General features: G+C 40.7%; 1 protein-coding gene across 4 annotated transcripts; it reads left to right on the top strand.

The window, feature by feature from the left end:
• The first annotated feature begins 6,435 nt into the window (after positions 1-6,435).
• LOC122038283 lies at positions 6,436-24,066 on the top strand. 4 transcript variants are annotated; one of them, XM_042597940.1, is made up of 19 exons: positions 6,436-6,590; positions 6,908-7,069; positions 7,162-7,389; positions 7,699-7,785; positions 7,943-8,032; positions 8,107-8,233; positions 8,543-8,577; positions 8,692-8,860; positions 9,427-9,548; positions 17,076-17,204; positions 17,303-17,401; positions 17,662-17,719; positions 17,803-17,878; positions 18,051-18,177; positions 20,171-20,328; positions 20,972-21,041; positions 21,142-21,336; positions 21,727-21,820; positions 23,079-24,066. In XM_042597940.1, the coding sequence occupies exons 2-19, from the start codon at positions 6,995-6,997 to the stop codon at positions 23,870-23,872; spliced, it is 2,733 nt and encodes a 910-aa protein (XP_042453874.1). In that variant the 5' UTR covers positions 6,436-6,590; positions 6,908-6,994; the 3' UTR covers positions 23,873-24,066. The 4 variants fall into 4 exon arrangements, with proteins under 4 accessions (XP_042453874.1, XP_042453873.1, XP_042453875.1 ...); XM_042597939.1 differs by having other exon boundaries at positions 8,477-8,577; positions 23,079-24,065; XM_042597941.1 differs by lacking the exons at positions 6,436-6,590; positions 6,908-7,069 and having other exon boundaries at positions 7,162-7,273; positions 7,354-7,389; positions 8,477-8,577.
• The last annotated feature ends 506 nt before the right edge of the window (positions 24,067-24,572 follow it).

The following is a 24,572-nucleotide window of genomic DNA, read 5'->3' as shown; positions in this document are numbered from 1 at the left end:
CGATGGCCGGAATAACCCAAATAGTATCGAGCTGCGGCTATCTGGAAGGTGACGATATCCACTAAAGACAGCGGCAGTAGATGTGAGATGGGGAAGATGCGGCTGTCGGCGGCGACTATGGCCGCGGGAAAAGGCAACGTTGGCTGCCGGTGGCGGCTATGGCGGGAAAAGGCAGCGTTGGCTGCCGGTGGCGGCTATGGACGCGGGGGAAGGCAGCAGTGGCTGCCGGCGAGGAAGGCTGCTGTGCACGCGGAGGCTGCCGGCGAGGAGGGCTGCTGTGCGCGCGGAGGCTGCCGGCGAGGGGGGCTGCTATGCGCGCGGAGGCTGCCGGCGAGGGGGGCTGCTATGCGCGCGGAGGCTGCCGGCGAGGAGGGCTGCTGTGCGCGCGGAGGCTGCCGGCGAGGGAGGAGAGGAGGAGAAGAAGAGTAGCGCCGGCGACTGCATCGGGCGCTGACGAAGGATGTGAGAGGGAGAACGTTCCTCCCTGGCTGGCGGCGGAAAATCACCACACGAGAGCCTCCTCTTGCGCTGTGTGAACCGTGCTCTTTATGAGCAAAAACCCTCAATCAATGAAATGACAAAACTGCCCTTTCCCTATTCCCTAACCACTCTTATGCCATCCACTTACATCCGGATCAGCAAATATCTCCGCCGAACGGCAGTGTTAAAATTAGCCTTAAAGGTCGTCGAGCTCCGACGTTAAAAATCGAGAGTTGAGCCGGCGACTATAAACCCTCCGAGCGGAAGACCGTCGAGCTCCGACGTTAAAAATCGAGAGTCGAGCCGGCGACTATAAACCCTCCGAGCGGAAGACCGTCGAGCTCCGACGTTAAAAATCGAGAGTCGAGCCGGCGACTATAAACCCTCCGAGCGGAAGACCGTCGAGCTTCAACGTTAAAAATCGAGAGTCGAGCCGGCGACTATAAACCCTTCTAGTGGAAGACCATCGAGCTCCAACGTTAAAAATCGAGAGTCGAGCCGGCGACTATAAACCCTCCGAGCGGAAGACCGTCGAGCTCTGACATTAAAAATCGAGAGTCGAGCCAGCGACTATAAACCCTTCGAGCGGAAGACCGTCGAGCTCCGACGTTAAAAATCGAGAGTCGAGCCGGCGACTATAAACCCTCCGAGCGGAAGACCGTCGAGCTCCGACGTTAAAAATCGAGAGTCGAGCCGGCGACTATAAACCCTCCGAGCGGAAGAAGACATAAAGAGCGACTTTGTAAGTCAAGTTGGCCGATCGGTCAACTAACCAAAAGCACTTTGCAAAGACTCGAGGCCCGTTTGCAAAACAGGATGTATTTAGCCGAGTGGACTAGCTATCGCAGAGACTTCGTAAAAATCCCTTTCGAACACGAGAAAGGAGGGAGGAAAGGCGAATGACAAGGAGAATTAAGGGAATACGAACGGTAGTTGGTAATCCGAGCGGCTAACACACGTATGGATTAACAAAAGAAAAAGCAAGAAAGGATAGCATTAAAGAAATTAAAGCCGAATGACCGAATTACAAAAAGGATAATTTTGGGCCGATCGGCCGGATTACATATAAACTTCTACTCTAGATAATCGTTAAGGTCCTTCAGGATGTTGTCGAGGAGCGCCACTTGATCTGCGGCCGGGATGAGAGTGGAGTCGGGAAGAAGACCCTTGGACTTCAAATATGTCGTGGTGACGATCATAGCGAGGTCGAAGGCAGTGTACATCCGTTCGCAGACTTTCTCTGAAAATTCAGCCGAACGGATGTAGTTTAGCCACAGGGTTGCGACTCGGCCCTGCTCAGCCTCTTGATATTCTTTGAAAGCCGTTTGAGAGGCAGCGAGGGACTCCTGCAGAGTTTGCAGTTCGTCCTTATGCTTAGTTGCATCGGCCGAGCGGCCCGCCTTCTCTCCATCGAGTCGCTCCATCAACTCTTTCACTTTTTGCTCCAGCCCCCGAGCTTCTACATTCTTCTTCTCCAGGTCGGAGATAGCCGTGTTCTTCCGCTCGGTCGCCAGGCTTATCTTGCGATCCAGTGATTTATTCACGCGATCAAGTTCAGCCAGATTGTGAGCCTGGTCGGCCGTCTTCTTTCGCTCGGCCTCCAACAGATCTTGGGCCTTTTTGAGCTCCTTCTGAAGATCGGCATATGAAGGGCCTTGGGAAGGAGCGCCCGCCCGAACTCCGTAGCCTTTTGAGCTCCTCATCCACCATGGCAAGCCGATTGGAGACAACAATCTCCTCCACCCATCTCTGACAAAAGAAAAATTGTTAGTAGCCGATAGGAAAGAATGTGTAAATGACTTCAGAAAATGCACTTACCCCGGTGGCCTGTTGCATGTGGCTATTGGCCAAGTTGCTGAGTGGGATCATCGCCACACGCGCCCGAGCGTCGGCCCACATTTCGGCTAAGGGCCCTTCATTGTAATCATGTGCTCGGGCGCGGTGGGTCGATCGGCCTCGGGCAGTAATTCTTCGGTCGGGAGGTGAAGTGAGACTCGGACGGTGCGGCGCCGACCGGGGGTCGTCTGGGCGGAAGCCGGAGAAGGAGCGGAAGCCGGTGCGGAAAACTAGGACAAAATTGTAGAACGATGGGCTTGGCGGGGAGCGGGCGGAAGGACGCTGACCGGAATAGCCTCAAGAGGGTCCGCAGACGCGTCAAGTTGGGAGGGAGTCCGATCGGACGAAATCGCCTCGATCTCTGGAGCTTTGCCTCAAGAAGCGGCGGTGACCTGCTCGGAGGGATGGATCGCAGAAGTAGCCGAGCGGAGTGACGTTTCCGCCCGGTGTCTTTTTTGTCGGAGGGGATGCTCTTCCTCTTGAGCCGAGCCCTCCTCCCGAGCGGAAAGCTCTCGACTAGCAGTTGCGCCAGCCGCTTGCTCTGGAAGAGAAGCCTGAGCGGCCGACTCCCTAGCATTGGTCTCGCTCTCCCCCTCATTAGAGCCGATCGGCTGAATGCCGAGCGTCTCCATTTCTTTGGCCGCCGCGGCTTCGAGCGCCGCCGCCTTCCTCTTCAGAATACCAGCCATCACCGACTCCATGACAATATTCGCTGCAAAGGAAAAAGGAAAAAAATCAGTTAGCAAGCAAGGCAAATGTACAAGTAAAATTCTTACCGAAGCCGCTCGGGAGGGGTGTTCTGATCGGACTCAAGCCGAATATGTACATAACCCCTTCTGGAAGGAATTTGTTGATGTCTAAACGCAGACCGGCAAGCATGTTGGCGGCGTGGAGATAATCCGGCCGGGTTTTGAACCTTTTGAGCTCTGGTGAAGATGGTGGTCCGATCTGCCACTTCGTTAGGAAGGGGGTCCGCTCGGGAAGGCGAATATAAAAGTAAAATTCTTTCCAATGCTTATTGGAAGAGGGTAGTTTGTTGAAGAAAACTAAACCAGGCCGAGCCTGGAACATGTAAGTGCTCGGCTCGGACTGTTTAGGGTAATAGAAATAATAGAAGACCTCCGGTCGGAGGGGAATGTTATGGATCTTGAATAAGACGACAACGCCGCATAGGAGGCGGAAGGTATTGGGGACTAGGCTTCCGAGCGGAATGCCGAAAAGGTTGCAAACTTCTACAAAGAAGGGATGGATCGAAAATCGCAGACCGACTGTAAACTGGTCGCGGAAAACACAAAAAGCTCCGCGCGGCGATTTGTGTGGCTGAGCGGAATCTGTGGGTAGGATGATTTCAAGGTTGGAGGGGATGTCAAAACTATCTATCAGAATGTCGACGTCGCGCCGATTGAAGCGCGACTCCATGGTGGTATACCATGGGCCGAGTGCTTGGTCTTGTGGCTGGGAAGAGCTAGCTATTGTCCGAGCGGACGAAATCAAAAAAGACGAAAGAGGATAAAAGGAAGAAGATGACAACGAAACAGTACCCCGAGGATGAAAACTTGGGAAAGAAATGCAAAGAAACACCAGAACCAACGAGAGAAAATAGGAGAACCTTATAACGAAGAGGAGGATCGAAGGAAGAACACTGAAGATCGTCGGAGAGCAGAGGAGCTGGGTCATCGGAAAACTGAGAGAGAGAAGCTGTGAGGCACGCAAGAGCAAGAATGCGGCGAAGGAAGAAAGCGAAGCTTTTATAGGGTGGAGCCCGAGCGGCCTCCACCGTCGGATCCAGGTCGCGAAAATCGGAGCACGCATCGCGCCGTTCATTTCGAACCGCCTCGATCCCATCAGAACACCACGCCGACGCCGTACAATGACGGCAGCACCGCCACGTGGCATTCAACCACTGGAACGCATTTAATGAGCGCGTGCTCGACCTTAATGATGGAGATTGGCGGAAACTTCGAAGAGATGCTGAGGAATGTTAACGTTGACTGGCGTTTTAGCTGCCCTTGGTTTTCGTGCGGATGGTAGTTGCAGGGCGCCGCTCGGCCCAACTGATGGTCCAGTCAGTCAGACTAATCGCCACCTTCGACTAGACTTGAAGGGGAGGCAAGTGATCCAGCAGTAAGGAGGGGTCCCCCCTAAGCAGAGTCAACGCCACGTGGAGGTTGAAAGGCAAAAGGTCAACCACAGGCTTGGCCGAGCGGATAAAGATTGGGGTGACCGGCAAGGTTGAAAGACACCCTGGCGGGGAGTCGGGGTCTCCGATGCTCATGGGGAATAGGGCCGCCGGGCCGATCGGGGAGCCCACTCGGCCGAAGGCATAAAGTAGCATTACTGTGAACAGTCGGCAGAGCACACGACCAGGAATCTCCCGAGCGGACCAGCACATACGACCGGCCGGACGTGAGGGGACGGCCGACCGGTCGGACGCTCGGCATGGTGTAAGAAGAGACAAAAGGACAAGAGAACAGCTTCTGACAGTGGATATGCTCAACGACCAGGCCATACGCAGGATCTTATGACAGAGGGTTCCGTTGTCCCATCAGAGATGTGCTCGGATTGTAGCAGTATGGTGTCAGGTAAGTTTTTCTGACAAGCACATACTGAGGTATGGGCTGAGGACACGTATTCGCCTCGATATGTGTGCGTGAGCCCCTTCACAGCTCTATATAAAGGGCCTCACACTTCGTCTGAGGTACGCATTCTCCAATATTGAGAGCCACTTCTTTGTTGTCCACTTGCCTGACTTGAGCGTCGGAGGGTCGTCGCCGGGAACCCCTTCCCGGCCCGACTTCCTTGCAGGTTCGCCGGAGGTCCGTACGACCGGTCGAAGATCTACGTCAGTAATTCGGAGAGCGCCACGTGCCCAGCGTCCATTGATTCAGCGTTCGGACAGGATCAATATATATATATATATATATATATATATATTATTTTTTAAAAAAATATTTAGGTTAATTTTTTTAGTTAATATATTTTATAGTATTTTTTTATTTTTACCCTTTATTTAATTTTTATCATTTAGTTAATATATTATTTAATTAGGTAAAAAAATTTAATCATCTAGGCACTGCCAAGACGACTCAAACATAAGTTAACCACTGAGTCAAATATATTAACAATGTGGCAAAAGATGATTCACTCGTTACCAGCGCCCCCGCCAACCTGCTCTTAGGTCAACACAGAGGAGATAAATTACGAATGACTACTAGCCATTAGTGTAAGTGATCAAGGTATGAGGATGACATATTCGGATACGTCGAATTTCAACCCTAAAATTTCAGATGATAATATTTTATGTCTCAACAATTGCATCACCCCGAAGGGATATTAATAGATTAACAATGATAATCCTTGTTAGTCTCATTGACTATGTCTGGAGATGATCAACTCGGCTCCATAGAAATTTTCCACCTACAGTTAAGGTAAATATAGAAGCGCACATGATGACCTCATTAATTATCTCTAGGGATGACAACTTAGATATTCTACTGTCGCATCATAATCTCATGTTTTTTTTTCAACAATAGATTAACAATGAAGTTTAAAGACATGATTTTTTTTTTTTTTTTTTAACACTATTTTATATACATCATCTTTATTCCTGATTTTTCAATCAAATAATTTCAAAGTATAATTTATGGACATTCAAAAATTAATTTTAAAATATTTCTTCTTTGTTTTCCGTCAAAATTCCAATTTATTTATTTCTCTTTCTGTTTATAAAAAGTCAGCCTTTCTCAAGAATTTAAAAATTCAATTTATCCTAAGCTGGGACCTACCAGCTAGCACATTGAAAGTAATACAGGAGCCCACTATTACGTTTTCTTGGTAATCAGTTGGAGAGCAGGTGAACCGTCCAGAGGAACACTCGACATTTGCAAAGGGAAAATAACACGTCGTTGAAATCACGTTTTAAATTATTTATCAAAATGAAACATGGAACTAGATTTCACGCTCAAGAGGAGACAGCTCCTGATGCAAGTCGCTGGTTAGTTTTGTGTCAATTGAAAAGATTATGATGTGGACGGGGAAAAAGTGCGACGGGGGACCAGCTGAAGCGGCGGACGGACGAGATCAGACCGAGTGCGAACCGACGGCGAAGAGCGTTTCATTTTCGTCGATTTCAATTAACCGCCTGGATTCCACGCGTGCCGCCAAAGAACCCTTTTGTGCGCAACGCCGTGCGTCTTCCTTCGGGAGCCCAAATCTTCAAATCCCCTGCGTCTCCGCCTCCAAATCCCCATTCTCTGCGCTTGGATCCGTTAAAGGTTGGTTATTTTGTTGACCTTTAGCGTGAAATTGATGCGTGCGTATTTAGCTGCTTGCTGCTTTTACCTTTGATTCATGACTTTACTGGATCAGTTTGTGTTTTTTGTTAGATCTTTGATTGATATAGTCTCATCAATATATACATGCACGAGAAAGCTTAATTACATGCTGGTTTGAATAGTTCTTGAGAAGACCCAAATTTGACTGAAAAAAAGTTTCATCGTGATGAACGCCTACGCATAGTTTGATGCTCTTTGCTTGCTGATTAATGAACCTATATACTTACTGACGCTTTTTATATGATTTGGTCTACTAGAAGTACAAGAATCTTTGGTATTGGTACGAGTTTGTGGTTAAGAGCCACCAAGATCATCTGCTCGTCTATCTTGTCTTGCACCTCCTAATGGGACGGGGAAACATCTTGAAGCGGAGGATGAAAGTATTCTCTTTAGCATTGGTGATCTACCTGGACTACAAGGTGTGCTTATTCACTAAGATAGCTTACGTGTTTAATTTTTTGTTTGTCCAATTGTTTAGAGAAGGGATCAGTGAGGTTTTGTAATACTGTAGGGTGTGCAGAAGAGAGTTAAATGGCTTAGCAAAACCAAAACAAATGCTATATGGGAAAAAGCTCATGAAAGAAATGCTAGACGTGTTCTTAATTTGATGATTGAGATGGAAGGTCTGTGGGTAAAACTGGGCCAATATTTATCTACCCGAGCAGATGTTCTTCCAGAGGCTTATATATGTCTTCTCAAACAGTTGCAGGACTCTCTTCCTCCTCGGCGATTAGAAGAGGTAGTTTGTCCAATTGAATGTGAATTTGAATGTTCCATTTTTGCATTTACAGCTATCGAGGTATCATTGAGCTATGAAGATAATTAAGGTGCAATTATGAAGATGCAAATTTATTATTTTCTGTCTCAAATTGGCTCCATTATAGTCTAATGTACAATGCATCATGAAAATGTCTAGATGATGGTTTAATTGTTCACCGGTATTTAGCTTAGCAAATCTTTCAAGTGAATAAAACTGTTGCTTTCTTAAAGTTGATGTGTGTAGCTGGGGATACTATCTTTTATGACTGAAAAGTTTGTCATCGTGTAGGTCTGTCAAACTATAGAGAATGAGCTTGGAAAAGATATGGGCGACATTTTCTCTCAGTTCGTAGAGGCACCTCTTGCTACTGCATCTGTAAGTCATATTACCAAATATAAAAATATTGATCCTAGAATTTTTTTGCTTGAAACTATGTGTGCATCATATCTTTTTATCTTTCCTTGACAGGATATTCATAATTTACTTTTTTGTTAATTATTTACTAAAATGTCCAAAAAGTATTGAATTGCAGATAGCACAAGTTCATTGTGCAACTTTGAGAAATGGGCAGGAGGTGGTTGTCAAAGTTCAACATAGGGGCATCAAAGAGGTCATATTAGAGGTCTGCAGTTTTTCTCTTGACAAAATTTCAACTAAATTTGAAGTTATCCTGACATTAAATTATCTGATTTTCAGGACCTAAAGAATGCAAAATGGATAAGTGACTGGATAGCATGGGCAGAACCACAATATGACTTCAACCCCATGATAGATGAGTGGTGCAAGGAGGCACCTAAAGAACTTGATTTCAATCATGAAGCAGGTTAGTTTGTCATCATTGCTATCTTGAAGTTGATTTTACCCTAATTCTCGAAAAACAAAATGATATAGTAGGGGATAGAGTCCAATGGCGTTGAAGGATCCATATAGCCGACCCCACCTAGTGGGATAATGCTTGGTTGTTGTTGTTATTGTCTCAAAAAACAAAATGCTTTAAGAGTTGGCCTTTCCTTATCAGTGCAATCTTTTTGACATGATTGTTGACAATCATGTTTGCTATATGCAGAGAACACTAAAAGAGTTTCAAAAAACTTACGAGTCAAAAGTGATGATGATAGTTTAAAATTTGCAGATAAGGTTGATGTGGTGATCCCAGATGTTATTCAGGTGGAATACTTGATTCCAACTTTTTTTGGCTTGGCCAACTAACTTTTTCAGTTGCAATACTTTTTACCAGTTTAAAGTTTACTTCATCAGTAGTTTTCCAATTTATACTAGCAGTCAACAGAGAAGGTTCTCATTTTACAATATATGGATGGTATCCGCTTGAATGATGTCGAATCACTGAATGCACTGGGTGTGAACAAACAGAAGCTTGTTGAAGAAATTACACGTGCCTATGCTCATCAAATATATGTTGATGGCTTTTTCAATGGCGATCCTCATCCAGGTACACTTGCTTGTTGCTATTTTTGTTACATCCTTTTTTCCTTAGAATCCTGAAGTAGGAACAAGAAACCAAGCTTTTCTGGTAACACAGACACTGCACCAGTTCAATTTTACCTAATGGTGTTTTGTGAATGGAAATGTTCAAACGTGTTCACATACTTTAGGATAAAGTATTAGACTCTACTAGTTTGGGAGAAGACAAAATCAACATATTCCACGACCTGCAAGGAAAGGTGGTTTAGAGGCAAAACACTAATTCCACACTAAGCTGCAATGGAAATTATGGAATTGGCAACAAGTAAATGAAAATCCTGGTTCATTCTGACCACACCTTGCCCATCCTTCCAAAATGGCAGTTGCTGATGTCACTTCTCATCTTTAAATTTAAAATTTTCAAAAAAATTCCCTATGGAAACTATATACCCAGGTAAGTATTTCTTTTTTTTTCCCTTACCTTAAAGTTAATTTGTATTTCATTTTTTACCTTTAAATTAAAAGGTCCTAATCATTAATTATATAACTATTAGAGTTTCCTCATGTGCAATTCATTGCTGACCATATTTGCAGGAAATTTTCTTGTAAGCAAAGAACCTCCTCATCGGCCTATTTTACTTGATTTTGGTCTTACCAAGTCAATTTCAAGGTCTATGAAGCAGGCACTGGCAAAAATGTTTTTGGCATGTGCTGAGGTATATTACATAACTTCTTAGTTCAGCTTACTAACTTCTAGAATGTAATTATTTGCCTCATTTGTAATGATTTGCATTTATCATCAGCTTAGCTGATATGGTTGACTTTCTTTTCTCACTTCCTATTTCTTACATAACTGTTGGTCTAGGATGTAGAAACAGAAAAAGATAAATTAGGCTATAGTTAACTGAGAACTTCCAATGCTCTTAATGGTTGGGCAGTTTATGGTTGTGCTAACTACCCCAGCCATATCTAGCCAAATGATGACTTGTGTCATCTAACATTATTTTATAATTTTGTCTAGGTCACCTTAACCTACTCAAATTCGCTGCTCCAATTAAATCTTTACTTAACTAACCCAAATCTATGCAAGAATGCTGAAACTTCCTTTTCCTCCTTTGTCACCCTAATTGGCTTGCACTCTTTCGCCTCTAAGCCTCCTCGCCCTTGTAGTAGTTTCTAAGTGATCAAAGTATAATCAGCAGCAATTGAAAGAAAATTAGTTATTATGCCACAACTATGAATGCCCATGCACTACCACCTTTGTCTCTAGCTTCTGCTGTAGGAATTCTAGTTTGACCAATGCACCTTTGCTTTTGCTTCCTCCTTGCTTCCTCTTCTTGTTCAATATTAATGCATCAATGCATGCCCTACTGTAATAGCATCGATTGGAATAATCACATTGTCACCAGATACTTTCTCTAATGTTCATTAACCTTGTGAACCTCCTAGAAAATTAAAAGTAAGTTTTCGACCAAATTACCGTGGACGGTCAAGGCACCAATCAACGAACAGGATGTGGTGTACGTGCTCCAAAGATCGCCGGTGAAGGAGGTGCGTGAACCTGAGACACACTCCAAGAGAGAGAGAGAGTTAGACTAGCCATGGGATGGATCCTGACGCCACTCCGACGCTCAAGTTAGGGTTTATTTGAGATGATGTGCGAAAAGTGATGTTCGAGAAAGCAGATAGAACCTGGTGGAGTTTATGAAAAAGATTTAACCTCCTCACTTTTTTCCTTCATGAGCAATAATTATCTGAAGAGAATTTCCACATCAACTGGAATATCATCGTCATAAAGGTAAAAAATGGAACCAAATCCGACAATCACTGGTTACTTCCTTACTCACATAGCACCATGTGTTAGCTAGGGGGTATTTAGGGGACCGAGTCTGACAACCTCGTAACTGTCATGCCATTCTTGAGATGCCTCATGTCTGGGAAGACTATCCTACCATTCCCAGGACAGGATGCCATGCTTCTGGGGTATTCACAGTCACCACTACTGAGTTCATGCAGGGGCAAACCTATTTCAAGGATAGAGAAAGTGACATTAGTACGGAGTGACCTTAAAAAAGATGATGTATAACTTCGCCTAAGAAGGTAGATGTTAGCCGCTGAGGCTAAGGCGAAGTTGTTGCCTGGCTACAGGCAGATTGAGAAGGCGTCTGATGTTGAGGTGGAGTCTGAGATTGAGAATGAGATGGAGTTTAACGCCGAGACGGAGTTTGAGACTAAGACGGAGTATGAGACTGAGATGGAGTCTGACACTGACCAAAATAGAGTTTTACGCCGAGATGGAATCCGAGACTAAGATGGAGACTGACGCCAAGATAGAGTCTGAGACCGCGACGGAGTCTGAGACTGAGATGGACTCTGAGACTGAGCTGAACTCGGAGATTTACTCCTCAGTCAGACTTAATCTACGGAGAGGAGCATGCTGGACATCATTTGAGCTAAGTTGATTGAGATTAAGTCTAATTCATCTTGAGTTTGACGGCGCCACTTTGTTCCGGCCAAAAAAATGTGGAGCCACAGTCAACAGATAGACTGAGGTGTACACACTTCGAAGATCGCCGGCGAAGGAGGTCGATGAATTTGAGACACAATCCAAGATCAAGAGTTAGACTGGTTGTGGGATGGATCTCGATGCCACTTCGACAGTCAAGTTAGGGTTTACTTGAGATGATGTGTGGAAAGTGAGGTTTGAGAAAGGAGATGGAACCTGGTCGAGTGTATGCAAAAGATTTAACCTCCTCTCTTTTTTCCTTCGTGAGTGCTTATATGGTTATCTCGAGAGCATCTCCACATCAGTTGAAATATCATCATCACAGGGGCAAAAAGGGAAATAGATTCGACAAGGGGTGGTTGCTTCCCTACTCAATAACGCCATGTGTTAGCTAGGGGGCATCTAGGAGACCGGGTCTAGGAAAACTATCTTGTAAGTACCCATGGTAGTTTTAATGTGATCAACCAAGTTAAGTTAGGTTCTGTTTGTGTTTGATGCCTTGTGTCTAAGTGTGCAGGAACTTAGGAGCACAAAAAGTCGAGCAGAAGACACAGCTAGCGAGAAGAATGACACGGAAAAGGAGCCGACGGGCTTAGTGCATCCGAGGGATAAGAAGCTGCGGATGAATACACCGATGGAGGAGAAGGACGTGTGCGACGTTCAAGGGACGAGAAACCTGAGAGGAAGGCTGGAGTTGGGTTCGGGTGAGCTCAATTCTAGACAGCCGAAGCATCACCCAAGCGAGCATGGAGAAAGATGATTCGGATGAACAGTGCTCGAGGCATCTCCACGTTTAAGGTGCCTTGAGCTTTAGTAGCGAAGCTGTTGTATACAGTATCGAAGGTGCCTCCAGTGTGCTTAAGGGTGCCTCATATGAGCAGTACCGAAGGCGCCTTCAAGCACCTTGAAGGCGCCTCCAAACACAACAAAGTCGTTAAGCGACCGTTGCTGCGTGGATAAAAGTTATCCAATTGAAGGCGCCTTGGACCTCCTTGGAGGTGCCTTCGAGCAACGGATAGATTTTTCCAGGAGCTATAAAAAGACCCTTGGAGCTAGGAATTCAACAACAACTGAACTACAAATCCCGTATTCATTTTCCTAGTCTTTTGTAAGCTTAAAAGTGTGTAAGAGGCTACTCTGTCTTCAACAAAGGAGTACTTTCCCGTGGAGCTTTCTTTAACGCCTTGGATTAACAATTACCTAGGTTATAACCAAGTAAATAGACTGTCCTCTTACTTTCCTTTATTTAATTGTTCAATTTTATTATTGTTTAATTTATTCGTGCTAATCTAATCAAGTCAAAGATTGAGAAAGTGTTTGAATTTTATTTTGTAGGCAATTCAATCCCTCCCTCCGCTGCACCAACAATTGGTATCAGAGTCCAACCGTCTTAGAAGAACTAACCGCCGACTGAAGCAACAAGACGATGGTCAGACTAAGTATCTACCCACAAGTTCGAGGGGGAGTTCATCATATGGAAGAACGCGTGGAGGTATTTTTCAAAACTGATTTTGAAATACTTTTAAGAATTAAATATTGTTCTGTAGCTCGCAAGAACCAACAAGGAGACAAAGAAGATTACCTATGAACCAAGAAGGAGCAAGTGGACTTAGTAGCGAACGGATGTGCGGAATTCAATCTGCTGAGCGTGCTACCTCCGCTGTAGTCAGTAGAATCGGCACCTACGAATCAACAAAGGAATTTTCGGAGAAGTTCCTGAAGCTACGTGAAGGTACCTCCGAAGTAAAGCTCGTAAAACAGGACTGGAACCAACTGACGAGTCTCCAGTTGAAAGGAGAGTCAGTAGCGCAACTGCACGCCAAGTGGAGCTGATCATCGGACTTTCGAATCTCGGAGAAATGATAACAAATCGAGATTCACTATGGTACGTTTTAAATGTTTTCCCTAGAACACAAGAATGACCATCCATACTTGACTCCTATTACCTTTCAAAAAATCTAGAGATAAGTTCGTTAGAAAGTTTATTTTTTACTTTAAAACTTCATGAATCTAGATGTGCAAAATTAAGGAAGGTGCCAAGTCATAACATTGCCCTAAAAGCAAAAACAGACGACCCAGACTCTGAAGTGTCAATCGATGAAGATGAAACAATATTAATGGTAAGAAAGTTTAGTAAATTTATGAAGACTAATAAATTTAACAAGTTGCATACGAAAAAGCACCTTCAAAGCAAAAGGAAGGTTCGTTGCTACAACTGCTAAGAAGAAGGGCACATCAAGGACGATTGCCCTAAACTGAAGAAGGAGAAAGATAAGGGCAAAAGACCAACAAGATTGAAGCGACCTTGAAGGCGACATGGGACGAATCATCGTTATCAGAATCGGAACTAGAAGAGTACGTTGGATTAGCCCTGATGGCAGACCACCAGAGGAACGTCGAAAGTTTTTCAAAGATGAACATTGATAAAGGAGGAGGATCTTCAAAAGAAAGCAGTAACGAAGGGGGAGCATCAGACTACGACGTAAGTGAGACACATGCATTACCTCCTGAAAAATCATTTCAATTTATTAAAATGTTTTCCAAGAATATCATAAAATTAGAAAAAGAAAATGCTAAATTAAAATTAAACTTACCAAATTCATGCCCTTTAAACATGTATGATAACCTTAAACTCGAAAATGAAAAATTGAAAACACAAATAGAAAAATTGAAAATAACTATGCATGTGAAAATTTGAATATTCTTCAAAATTCAAAATTTAAGAATTACGAAGGGCTTAATTAGCATTTTAGATTTCAAAAGGGCCAAATCAGAAAAATCCAGAGAAATCATATACCACGAAATTTTTTGATTAATCCAGTAGGAAATAAATTATTTTGGATACCAAAATCATGCTTAGCTTAATAAATTAATTTCTATGCATGCTTAATTTGCTTAATTTATTCTTTTTTGGTAAAATCAATTATTTTATCAACTTTCTAGTCATGTTTTGTGTTCAAAATTTTATTTGTGCAAAATGGAAATATTATCTACAAACAGAAAATTTTTCGAAATTTTTTAACCGTTAAGTTATTTTCTATGAAATTTTCAACGAAAATCATATTTTGAAAATTAAAAATATTTTGCAGACTTATTGAAAATTTTTATTTTTCTAAAATAAAACATGATGTTCTATATCATAATAAAAATTTTCGACATTTTTCGAATAATATCTGAAATAGTGCAATTTTTTTGCTGAAAATAAAGTTTTTATTATTAAAAATTATGAAACATTATTTTTTGAAAACTTTAATTTTTTCTGTGGATAAATATTAAGTTTTACATATCCAGGAAAATTAATAGAATTTTTAGAGTTGAAAATATATTTTTAAAGATTTGTTTTTGAGAATTGGGTTGCTCTACTAAAATAAATCATTTTTGTTAGATTAACTCATATTTTTCTGTGGAAATTTTTATCTAGCTTATTTTGTTTAAGGTCGACAAAAATTTGCAGGATTTTTTGAAATTGAGAAGTAATTTTTAAATTATTTTTGTCAAAACAAAAGATTAATAAGTAAAAATAGAATATTTTTTGGAAATTATTTCTGAAAATTAGCCTACTGGTATTTCATGTTATGTACCCCTAGAAATTTTTTTTTTCCAAATTTTTCTAACTGTTTATTTTATTTTTTCCCTATTTTTTTTTTTTTGATGTGATCAAATGGGGAGAAATAAGTATAAGTTAAGGGGGAGGTTTTTTTGTACTTAATTACAAATTCTAGTTATAATTGCAAATTCATTTATTTAGTACCAATTATTTTATTTTAGGTTAACCCTAACTTTAATTTGGGTTGATGCACATTAAAAAGGGGGAGATTGTAAGTATCCCGTGGCAGTTTTGATGTGGTCAACCAAGTTAGGTCCTATTTTTATTTGATGCCTTGTGTCTAAGTGTGCAGGAACATAGGAGCATAAGAAGTCGAGCAGAAGACACAGCTAGCGAGAAAGATGGCATGGGAAAGAAGCCGACGGGCTCAGTACATCCGATGAACGAGAAGCTGCGAAAGAGTACACCGGTGGACGAGAAGGACGTGTGCGACATCGAAGACGAGAAGCAGAAAAGGAAGCCTGCTCGAGAAGGTTGGAGTTGGGTTCAGGTGAGCTCAATTTTAGACAGTCGGAGCATCACCCAAGCGAGAATGGAGAAAAGATAATTCGAATAAACAATGCTCGAGGCGCCTTCAATTGCTTTGAAGGCGCCTCGAGCTTTGCTGCTGTATACAGTAACGAAGACGCCTCTAGTGTGCTTGAGGGCACCTTGGATGAACAGTACTGAAGCGTTTTCAAGCACCTTGAAGGCGCCTCCAAACGCGTTTATCCAATTGAAGGCGGCTTGGATCTCCTTGGAGGTGCCTCCGAGCAACGGATAGGTTTTTTCAGGGGCTATAAAAAGACCCCTGAAGCTAGGAGTTCAATAACAACAGAACCACAAATCTTGTATTCATTTTCCTAGTCTTTTGTAAGCTTAAAAGTGTGTAAGAGGCTACTCTGCCTTCAGCAAAGGAGTACTTTCTAGTGGACCTTTCTTCAACATTTTGGATTAACAATCACTTAGGTTGTAACCAAGTAAATAAACTGTCTTCTTACTTTTCTTTCTTTAATTGTTTAGTTTTATTATTGTTTAATTCAATCGTGCTAATCTAATTAAGTCAAAGATCGAGAAAGGGTTTGAATTTTATTTTGTAGGCAATACACTCCCCTCTTGCTAGCCTTCGCTGCACCAACATATCCTACCATTCCCAGGATGCCATGCTTATGGGAAAATTGGTAGTCACCTTTAGTGAGTTCATGTAGGGGCAAACCTATTTCAAGGATATAGAAAGTGACATTAGTACGAAGTGGCCTTGAAGAAGATGATGTATAGCTTCGCTTGAGAAGGAAGATGTTAGTGGCTGAGGCTAAGGCGCCTGGGGCTAAAGGGCATACTGAGACGACGTCTGATGTCGAGGTGGAGTTTGAGATTGAGATGGAGTCTAACATCGAAATGGAGTCTGAGACCGAGACGGAGTCCAAGACCGAGATGGAGACCGACACCGAGATGGAGTTTGAGACCAAGACGGAGTCTGATACTGAGATGGAGTATGAGACTGAGTTGGACTCAGAGATTTACTCGTTGGTTGGCCTTAATCTACGGAGAGGAGCATGTTGGACCTCCTTTGAGTTAAGTTGACTATCTTCCAAATTAAGTCTGACCTATCTTGACTTTGATTGAGCCTAGATATTGACCCAAAGGACACGTAGGTCACGAAAAGAGACCTCCGCATCAGGAAGTATGTTTAGAATATGGACAACTAAAAAATTCTAATCATACTAGTGGATCACCATGAGCGCACTGTATTAATTTGGATTCCTTTGTGTCTAATTTCCTTTCTTCATCTAGCAAAGTATACACAAATTGCCCAAATATAATTTTGAGCTTTGGTTGAGTTCACTTGGCTACCTTGTATTTTGTTTAGATGTCAACTTCTGCTAGAATAATAGAGAATAAACTCACAAATGGGAAGGACGTATTAATGTAATTCATCCAAGCTATGGAGAAAATGTATAAATCAACTGATATAGAAATTCTATTCTCAAATAAAATCCATCAATTTCTACAACTTAGCTTGCTTTATCAGGATTTCCATCATGTTTGTAGGGATTTTATGCAATTGCTTCTGAAGGCTCTAAGAAGGCTATAGGTTTACTGGTTATCATTAAGACATTATTTTTAGAGCATGAACATGTGTTGTGGCAGGGGGATCATGTGGCTTTATTGGCAGCCTTCGCTGAAATGGGGCTTAAGCTGCGTGTTGATATGCCAGAGCAAGCAATGAACATTGCAACAGTATTCTTTCGCACTTCCACACCAGCAAGTGAGGCACTTGTAAGTATGAATTTTGTTTGCTTTTGCATTCTTTCCTTTGCCAGTTTGGAAGTCAGACTATTCTGGTTTAAATTATCTTTTACATTCTTTCTATTTAGGAAAACGTAAAGACTTTGGCTGAGCAAAGAGAGAAGAACATGAAGGTTCTTCAAGAAAAGATGAAAATGAACAAAAAGGAAGTCCAGCGCTTTAACCCTGTAAGTGTTAGCAACTTCTCTTGCTACTTCCTTTGCAGACGTTCTTTTTAATTTGTCCCTTATATTCTACTGGGATTATTGTATGCTTTTTCACGCATGGTAGCTATGGAGATTATGTATACTTCTAAGGGTCATTGACTCACTAAATATATTATACAGGTTAGATGTGAATAATCTCTATAAATAGATATCATATTTAGACAATTGTAAGGTATTACACATTCATGTTATGAAAAATTAAGATGATCGCATTTTCTCAGATTGATGCTTTCCCAGGAGATGCAGTCATTTTTGCGAGGGTAGTGAATCTTCTTCGAGGTTTGTTTGCACATTTCTCTTCGATGTTTACATCTAAATGTAATGATATAATGTTTTACAGTGATAGTATTTCACTTTCTCAGGGCTTTCATCTACACTTGATGTCCGTGTTGTTTATTTCGACATCATGAGACCATTTGCCGAGTCCACACTAATAGGGTGAATATCTTGGTTGCAACTTCTCAAATGTTTTTTTTTTGTTTTATTCAAACATCTAAATCCCAATCCCACCTAGTGGGATAAGGGTTGGTTGTTGTTGTTGTATTCAAACATCTAATCATTGTACTAATCTTTTAATTCACTGACTTTATGTGATATTTGTGTGCATTAGAAGCATCAGCAGTGGACCAACAAGAAATAGCCAATGGATTTATGATTCACCAATTCAGTCTAATGTGGAGGCCAAGTTGAGGCAGCTCCTGGTTGAGCTTGGAAACGAGAAAATAGTCGGAATACAAGTAGGTTTACAGTTGATGTTTTGCTGTTTGGATAGAAAACTCGATAGGCTCTTTTAATATGATTAATAAAATAATTCGACAATGAATACATGCTGAGTTATAGACTCTTTTTGGTGTTTCATTCTTTCCCATGTTTAATGTAGAATATTTAAGTGGTATATTTCATGTTCTTTAGAGAACTTATGCTTGCGAGATTCATATAATATTTCTAAGTTTTGATTTTTAAGAACTAATTTTAATAGTTTTAATTTCAGTTTACTCTTATATTTTTCTTCTCTAGTTATCTGATTTTATTTCTTATTAGTTTTAGGTTAACTCTTTTCTGTATATCATTTTGTTGAAGTTTATGCCCAAGGATTTTCAGGAGTTTTAGCGAAGAATGCTTTTGTTTGATTATTCATTGCAACTTCATTACATTCATTTGTTACTTAGACCTTTTAATTTTCATAAAGCATTGATGACACAACACTCGATTGTGTACCTCAGTGACTTGTGACAAGGGAGAAAAGAGAGGTGAAGAAAATATTCTCGAGGAGATGTTGAATAGTAATTTAATACAATTCATTACATGTTGAATATCTTACACTTATATCTTTTAATAGGCTTTTGTTTCCAAAATAAAGGAACGATGATAAAATGTTGGCTTAGTGAATTTATTGCAATAAATAAAATCTTAAATTAAATGAAAATCTAAGTTAAGGTTTTTGCTCCTCAGATAGAAATAACAATAAAATACTTATAATAGACTATTATAGTATTATGTTTTGGTTATAATAAATAAACGATTTTGAACAAGAAAGAAAATAAAGATTAATTTCAAAAAGTGTAGATCTTGAAAGTCTATTTCATTCTCTTCATTCTATTGTAGAATGGATCTAACATCTTTGTTCTATTGTTGCTCGGAGAAAGGGGAATTTCCTGAAGAGAGTACCAAATAATAATTTAATTTATTACACAGCATGTATTAAATTTCTTACCTTAATGTCTATGTATAGATTTTTCTCTCAAAATAAAAGGAATAATATCAAAAGTATCAACTTAGCAAATGCATTCATTCTAGCTTTAATGCAATAAACAAAATAGTAAATCTAGAAAAGTTTAAATTTTCAAAATGTCTTCATCAATTGTTAGCTGAGACAGACATGAATCCAGAGGAAGTTTTTTTTCCTCTTCTGGCTACAAGAAGCTTAATTTGGAAAATTGCAATTGGAAATCAAGACGGAGTGCAGTATCTCATTGTTAAATAACATATTATAATGATTAACACATGTTGTATTGGTCATTCAAGTGAGAAGGTAGTTGGTGTTGACATTTGATTGCTGGAGGTAATGGGCTCAGAGTGAAGGCCTAAACTGTCTTAGAATTGCATTTGGTAAACACTGACGTTGAATAATATGAACCAAGAGATCTCAACTACCATAGAAATCTTTTTGAGATTACAAGATTGGATGTCTTAAAAGGAGAATAAGGTTCATATCATATTTGTCATGGTACAAGTTTCACCACATCAACGGTTGCGTGGTCCATTGATAAGTGAGCAAAACCTGGAGGGCTTTCATCCAAAGGTCACAATTTGAATCCGTATGATCGGGGAATAGTTTCACACCCAATGAGGTGTCGGTATACTTCATGGTCAAGACCAAAAGAAGTTACAAGTTCAAAGGAAAAAGTAGTTTGGAATTTGGAAACTTGGATCCATAGGAGTAAAAGAAGGGGAGCCTTGGCGCAACGGTAAAGTTGTTGCTTTGTAGTCAAAAGGTCACGGGTTCGAATCCTGAAAACAGCTTCTTGCAAAAAGTAGGGTAAGGCTGCGTACAATGGATCCTTCCCCGGGACCCCGCATAGCGGGAGCTTTGTGCACCGGGCTGCCCTTTGGATCCACAGGATTAAAAGACGTTCCATTCTGCCAGTTGATCTGTTTATTAAAAAAACACTGTTTTCTTCTTTCATATTTTTGCTTGGTTTACTGAGTGTTGTTTTCTTACATCTTCAGGTTTGTGCTTACAAAGATGGAAAGGTTATAATAGATACTGCCGCAGGTGTGCTAGGGAGATATGATCCTCGCCCTGTTCAACCAGACACTTTGTTTCCAGTTTTCTCAGTAACTAAAGGAATCACTGCTGGAATGGTACATTGGCTTGTTGATAAGGGGTAAGATACTATCGAGTATTATCTGAATTGAAGGTCATTTTATGTAGTTCGATAACATTAACTGTGCATGGATGGAGATGGTGATATTCTGATGAACTAGTGAGTGATGGTGGTAATGCTAATTGGCTATTGCAATGAAGTGAAGGGGTGTACTGCATGTTCTTGCAAGGGCTATTTGAGATTTAGTACCAACTAATAACTTCATATCTTTCACAACAGATAGCTGAATACTTACCAACTCCTGCGATTTCAAACTATGGTTACACCATTTTACATTTTTGTGAAAAAAGTTGCATAGTCTTGTCATTAACTATGATTCACAAACTAATATGATTCATGGGCTAATATATGTTCCAGTACATGGTTATCAGTTTGTTTGTGAATATCTCTGGACAATGGGATTGTAGATGATTTTATCTAGTACTTCTGTCACATGAGTCCTACATATATGGAAATCTTTGCATTCCTCTTGCGAGGCAATTGAGCGATAAGTACATTTAAAAATCATACAAATTTTTTGTGAGAATTTACTTATCAAACAACAATATCATATATGATTTAGATGATATTTCTGTTCCTGGATATCTAATTCTACACATTTTTTGGGTAATGGATGCTCTGATAAATGTTGATTTTTTTCCAGAGAACTCGAGCTCACAGAAACCATATCAAATATCTGGCCAGAGTTCAGCGGAAGCAAAAATGATATTAAGGCAAGGAAAAAGGATCATGTGATTCATCAAGAATATTGTTCTTTTTTTTTTTTGTGTAAAACATGGGTTTCGCCGTGCATTATTATTATTCTCTCTTCAGATTCATCATGTTCTTAATCACTCATCTGGTTTGCACAATGCTATGTCTGATGTTATGAGGAGCAACCCTTTGCTAATGTGCGACTGGGAGGAGTCTCTGCGTCATATTGCTATGTCAGTTCCCGAGACAGATCCTGGTTCCCAGCAACTATACCACTATTTGTCCTTTGGATGGCTTTGTGGTGGTGTTATAGAGGTATTCTCTATTCTTGTTTTTTTCCTTTTTGAGGCATGGTACTTATTAGTTTACTGCAACAAGTATTTAATTTTAACTTTCTAATGTTTCAAAAAAAAGCAACATTATGTTGCCACATGTGATATTGGTTGATTATTGGATAGTGCCTATCAGCAGTAAGTTAAAAGACGGATTGGCATGAATTCTGTAACATGCACTGTAATGAAAGAAGATAAGTTACATTATACTAGCACAGCTTGATATCTGTGTATTTGCAAATATTTTATGCTCGATATGCTTCACTTACAAATGTTGTTTTGAGTTTATTATTATTATTATTATTATTATTATTATTATTATTATTATTGTGTGTACACTCTAATATTCAAATACTTTCTTTCATGTAACCAGCGTGCATCTGGGAAGAAGTTTCAACACATTCTGGAAGAAGCAATAATCCACCCTCTCAATATTGAAGGCGAACTATATATTGGTATTCCTCCTGGTACGGTGAATCTCTGCTATTCTGGTCCAAGTAGCTAATGCTACAAATTTCAATCTTGATTCAATAGATAGCTTTATACTGACATTTTTAATGAAAATTGTGATTAAGCATGTTAGTTCTGGGCTTCCATATTTGGGTACAAGGGTAGATATTACAATGAGGACTTTCAAACAATTCAAAACAAGCAATGTATAAATAGATTTCAGTTACATTTCTAATTAGACGATTGAAGAGAATAAATTGTTAGCTTGAATTAGAAAGGTAGTGTCCACTAATTCGTTTGTCACTCTGTTTTCAAATTAAATGGATCTCCCTTTACTATCTCACTTTACCTCTTTTCAAGTAATTGGTGGCAGCCCACTAGTCATTGAATACATTAGAGCATCCATAATAACACTAAATATTTCTCTCAAATATTTGTGGTCCCATGTCTACATCATCAATCAAATATCTCACTCAAATATCCCAAATCTCACAATCAAATATCCCCTCAACTAAATATTTATGAGCCCCGCCTACCAAATATCTTACTCTCAAATATCTCAAATTATATAATAAAATATCTTAATAAAGTAATCATTACCCCTTATGAGACCCACTTTTGCATGCCACCTATCATGAAATCACCGGGCATAAAGTTATGCCCGGTGATTTCTATTCACCTCTCAAAATATCCCCCACAAGGGGGGTATTTGAAGAAATATCTCCTCCAAATATCCCCCATTGAAGATGCCCTTGGTCGGATATACTACATGCACAAGTTTATCACACCCACCTAGCATATGGACGGACATGCTATCTTAGATTTTCGGATTAATAATGAAAGCTTTGACTGTTTTGAGAATATAGGTCATAGGTGAAGAAATCTGAATAATATCAGCTGTAGTTGTTAGTATGTCAAAATCAATCAAGGAAAAAGGATCGAAACACTACTATATTTCATCAAGTTTGTAGTGTAAGATACAACATAAAATTGTCTCTAGATAGAAGCTTTTGAAGTCGTGAATTTCTTTGATGGGAGATCAGTTTAGGCCAATTTGTCAACCTCATTATTTCTTTTCTTAAAGATGTTGATGAGCATCTCATTAATGTTTAGAACAGTTTTGGTCTCCACTCTTTAGAGTCCACAAGGATATGCATCCATCTTGTACTATTAAGATAGCATTTAGAATCTGTAGAGGATCACGTTGTTCTAGTGTTCTTTTGCAGTTATTTCCTTATTTCGAAACCCTTAAACCTTAAGGTGATTTCTTTGTAGGTGTGGAATCTCGGCTGGCTACACTAACCCTTGACAAAGAAGAGCTGCAAAATCTTCTTGAGATCAGAAGCAGGCAAGACATGCCGTCCAGCTTACAGCAGGTTAATTTAGCTGAGATTGCATCCACTCTTCCCGTACTATTCAACACACTAAATATCCGACGAGCCATAATCCCCGCTGCTAATGGCCATTGCTCTGCTCGTGCCTTGGCTCGCTACTATGCTTCGCTCGCAACAGGTGGATTGATTCCTCCACCTCATTCATCTATGTCAAAGCCTCTCCTTGGCCACCATGCCCATGTTCCAACATTTCCTTCGGCCAAGCAGTCTAAGAAGAAATGGAAAATCAAGGAGATTGTTAGTGCAAACAAGCATTCACCAAGTTCAAATACAAACGGGAATAATTCGAACACTGCTAACCTTGTAGCCAATACAGGAGACTGGAAAAATATTGGCAGAATATTTAGCAGTCCCAAGATCCACGATGCTTTCATGGGGTTGGGCGAGTACTCTGACCTGGTTGTTCCAAATGGAAAATTCGGACTTGGGTTTCGGAATTTCTATACTGCAAACCGTAACCTGTCAAGTTTTGGGCACTCGGGGGTTGGCGGATCTACTGGATTCTGTGACATCGAGCACAATTTTTCCATTGCTATCACAGTGAACAAAATGTCCCTAGATGGTGTCACAAGAAGTATAGTCCAGTTAATTTGTTCTGAGTTGAATATTCCCCTGCCCGAAGAGTTTTCGAGGTTCGGGGAGAAAGGCCCCGACATGCAGCTGCAGCTTATCTAGTCCAGTAGCTCAGCTCAGACACTGTCTATATCCCTCTCTACGTCTGAAAGGTTTTCTCATAGATCAAATTTCACATGTATGCACACTCGAATTTCACATATAATTGTGTCAATCATGATTTAAGGGCGTTCGTTCATGTGATGTTGAATCAGAATATGACAAAATTATCTGAACAACTATAATTGGGCCAATTTTGTTCTTGTGCCATGGAAATTGTCCTTCTTCAGTAACTCACCAGGCGTCCATTTGTTGGATTCATCAGTCCAACAAATGCTGCAGAACTGTGGCCATACACGTGTGACAGCACCATTAATTGCTGCTGCTCTTCAATGGACGTGTCAGCCATTGTCGATCCAATCATTCGGTCCATACATTTAGGACGCATTATTGATCATGTAGCCGCACTGTCTTCTTAACTGTGATGACCTCTTATCAAATCTTTATTTCTTCATCTGAAAACTGAAATGCCGATGCAGATTGTCCATGCCACAGAGAAAATAAACTCACCATTTTTCGATCGAAATAAAAATAAATATAAATAAACCCAAAGTATGTGGTTGCGTCTAAAATAATCCCTGAATCAGAACCATTAAACTGAAAGCATCATATTTTATTCTCCATCGTTATTGTCATTTTAATCTCATGCCTCAATGGCCACAAATTCAATTATTTAATAATAAACGCCTCTAAATATCTCACC

Source organism: Zingiber officinale, chromosome 1A (genome assembly GCF_018446385.1).
Source record: "Zingiber officinale cultivar Zhangliang chromosome 1A, Zo_v1.1, whole genome shotgun sequence".
NCBI classification, from domain to species: Eukaryota; Viridiplantae; Streptophyta; class Magnoliopsida; order Zingiberales; family Zingiberaceae; genus Zingiber; species Zingiber officinale.
This window is presented reverse-complemented; position numbering and strand designations above follow the sequence as displayed.

Bases quoted from the DNA above. Each gene is read 5' to 3' on its own strand.
- LOC122038283 (XM_042597939.1), top strand. From the start codon at position 6,995: ATGGGACGGGGAAACATCTTGAAGCGGAGGATGAAAGTATTCTCTTTA. The intron at 8,033-8,106 runs GTCTGCAGTTTT...TCTGATTTTCAG, and splicing joins TCAAAGAGGTCATATTAGAG to GACCTAAAGAATGCAAAATG. The intron at 8,861-9,426 runs GTACACTTGCTT...CCATATTTGCAG, and splicing joins CAATGGCGATCCTCATCCAG to GAAATTTTCTTGTAAGCAAA.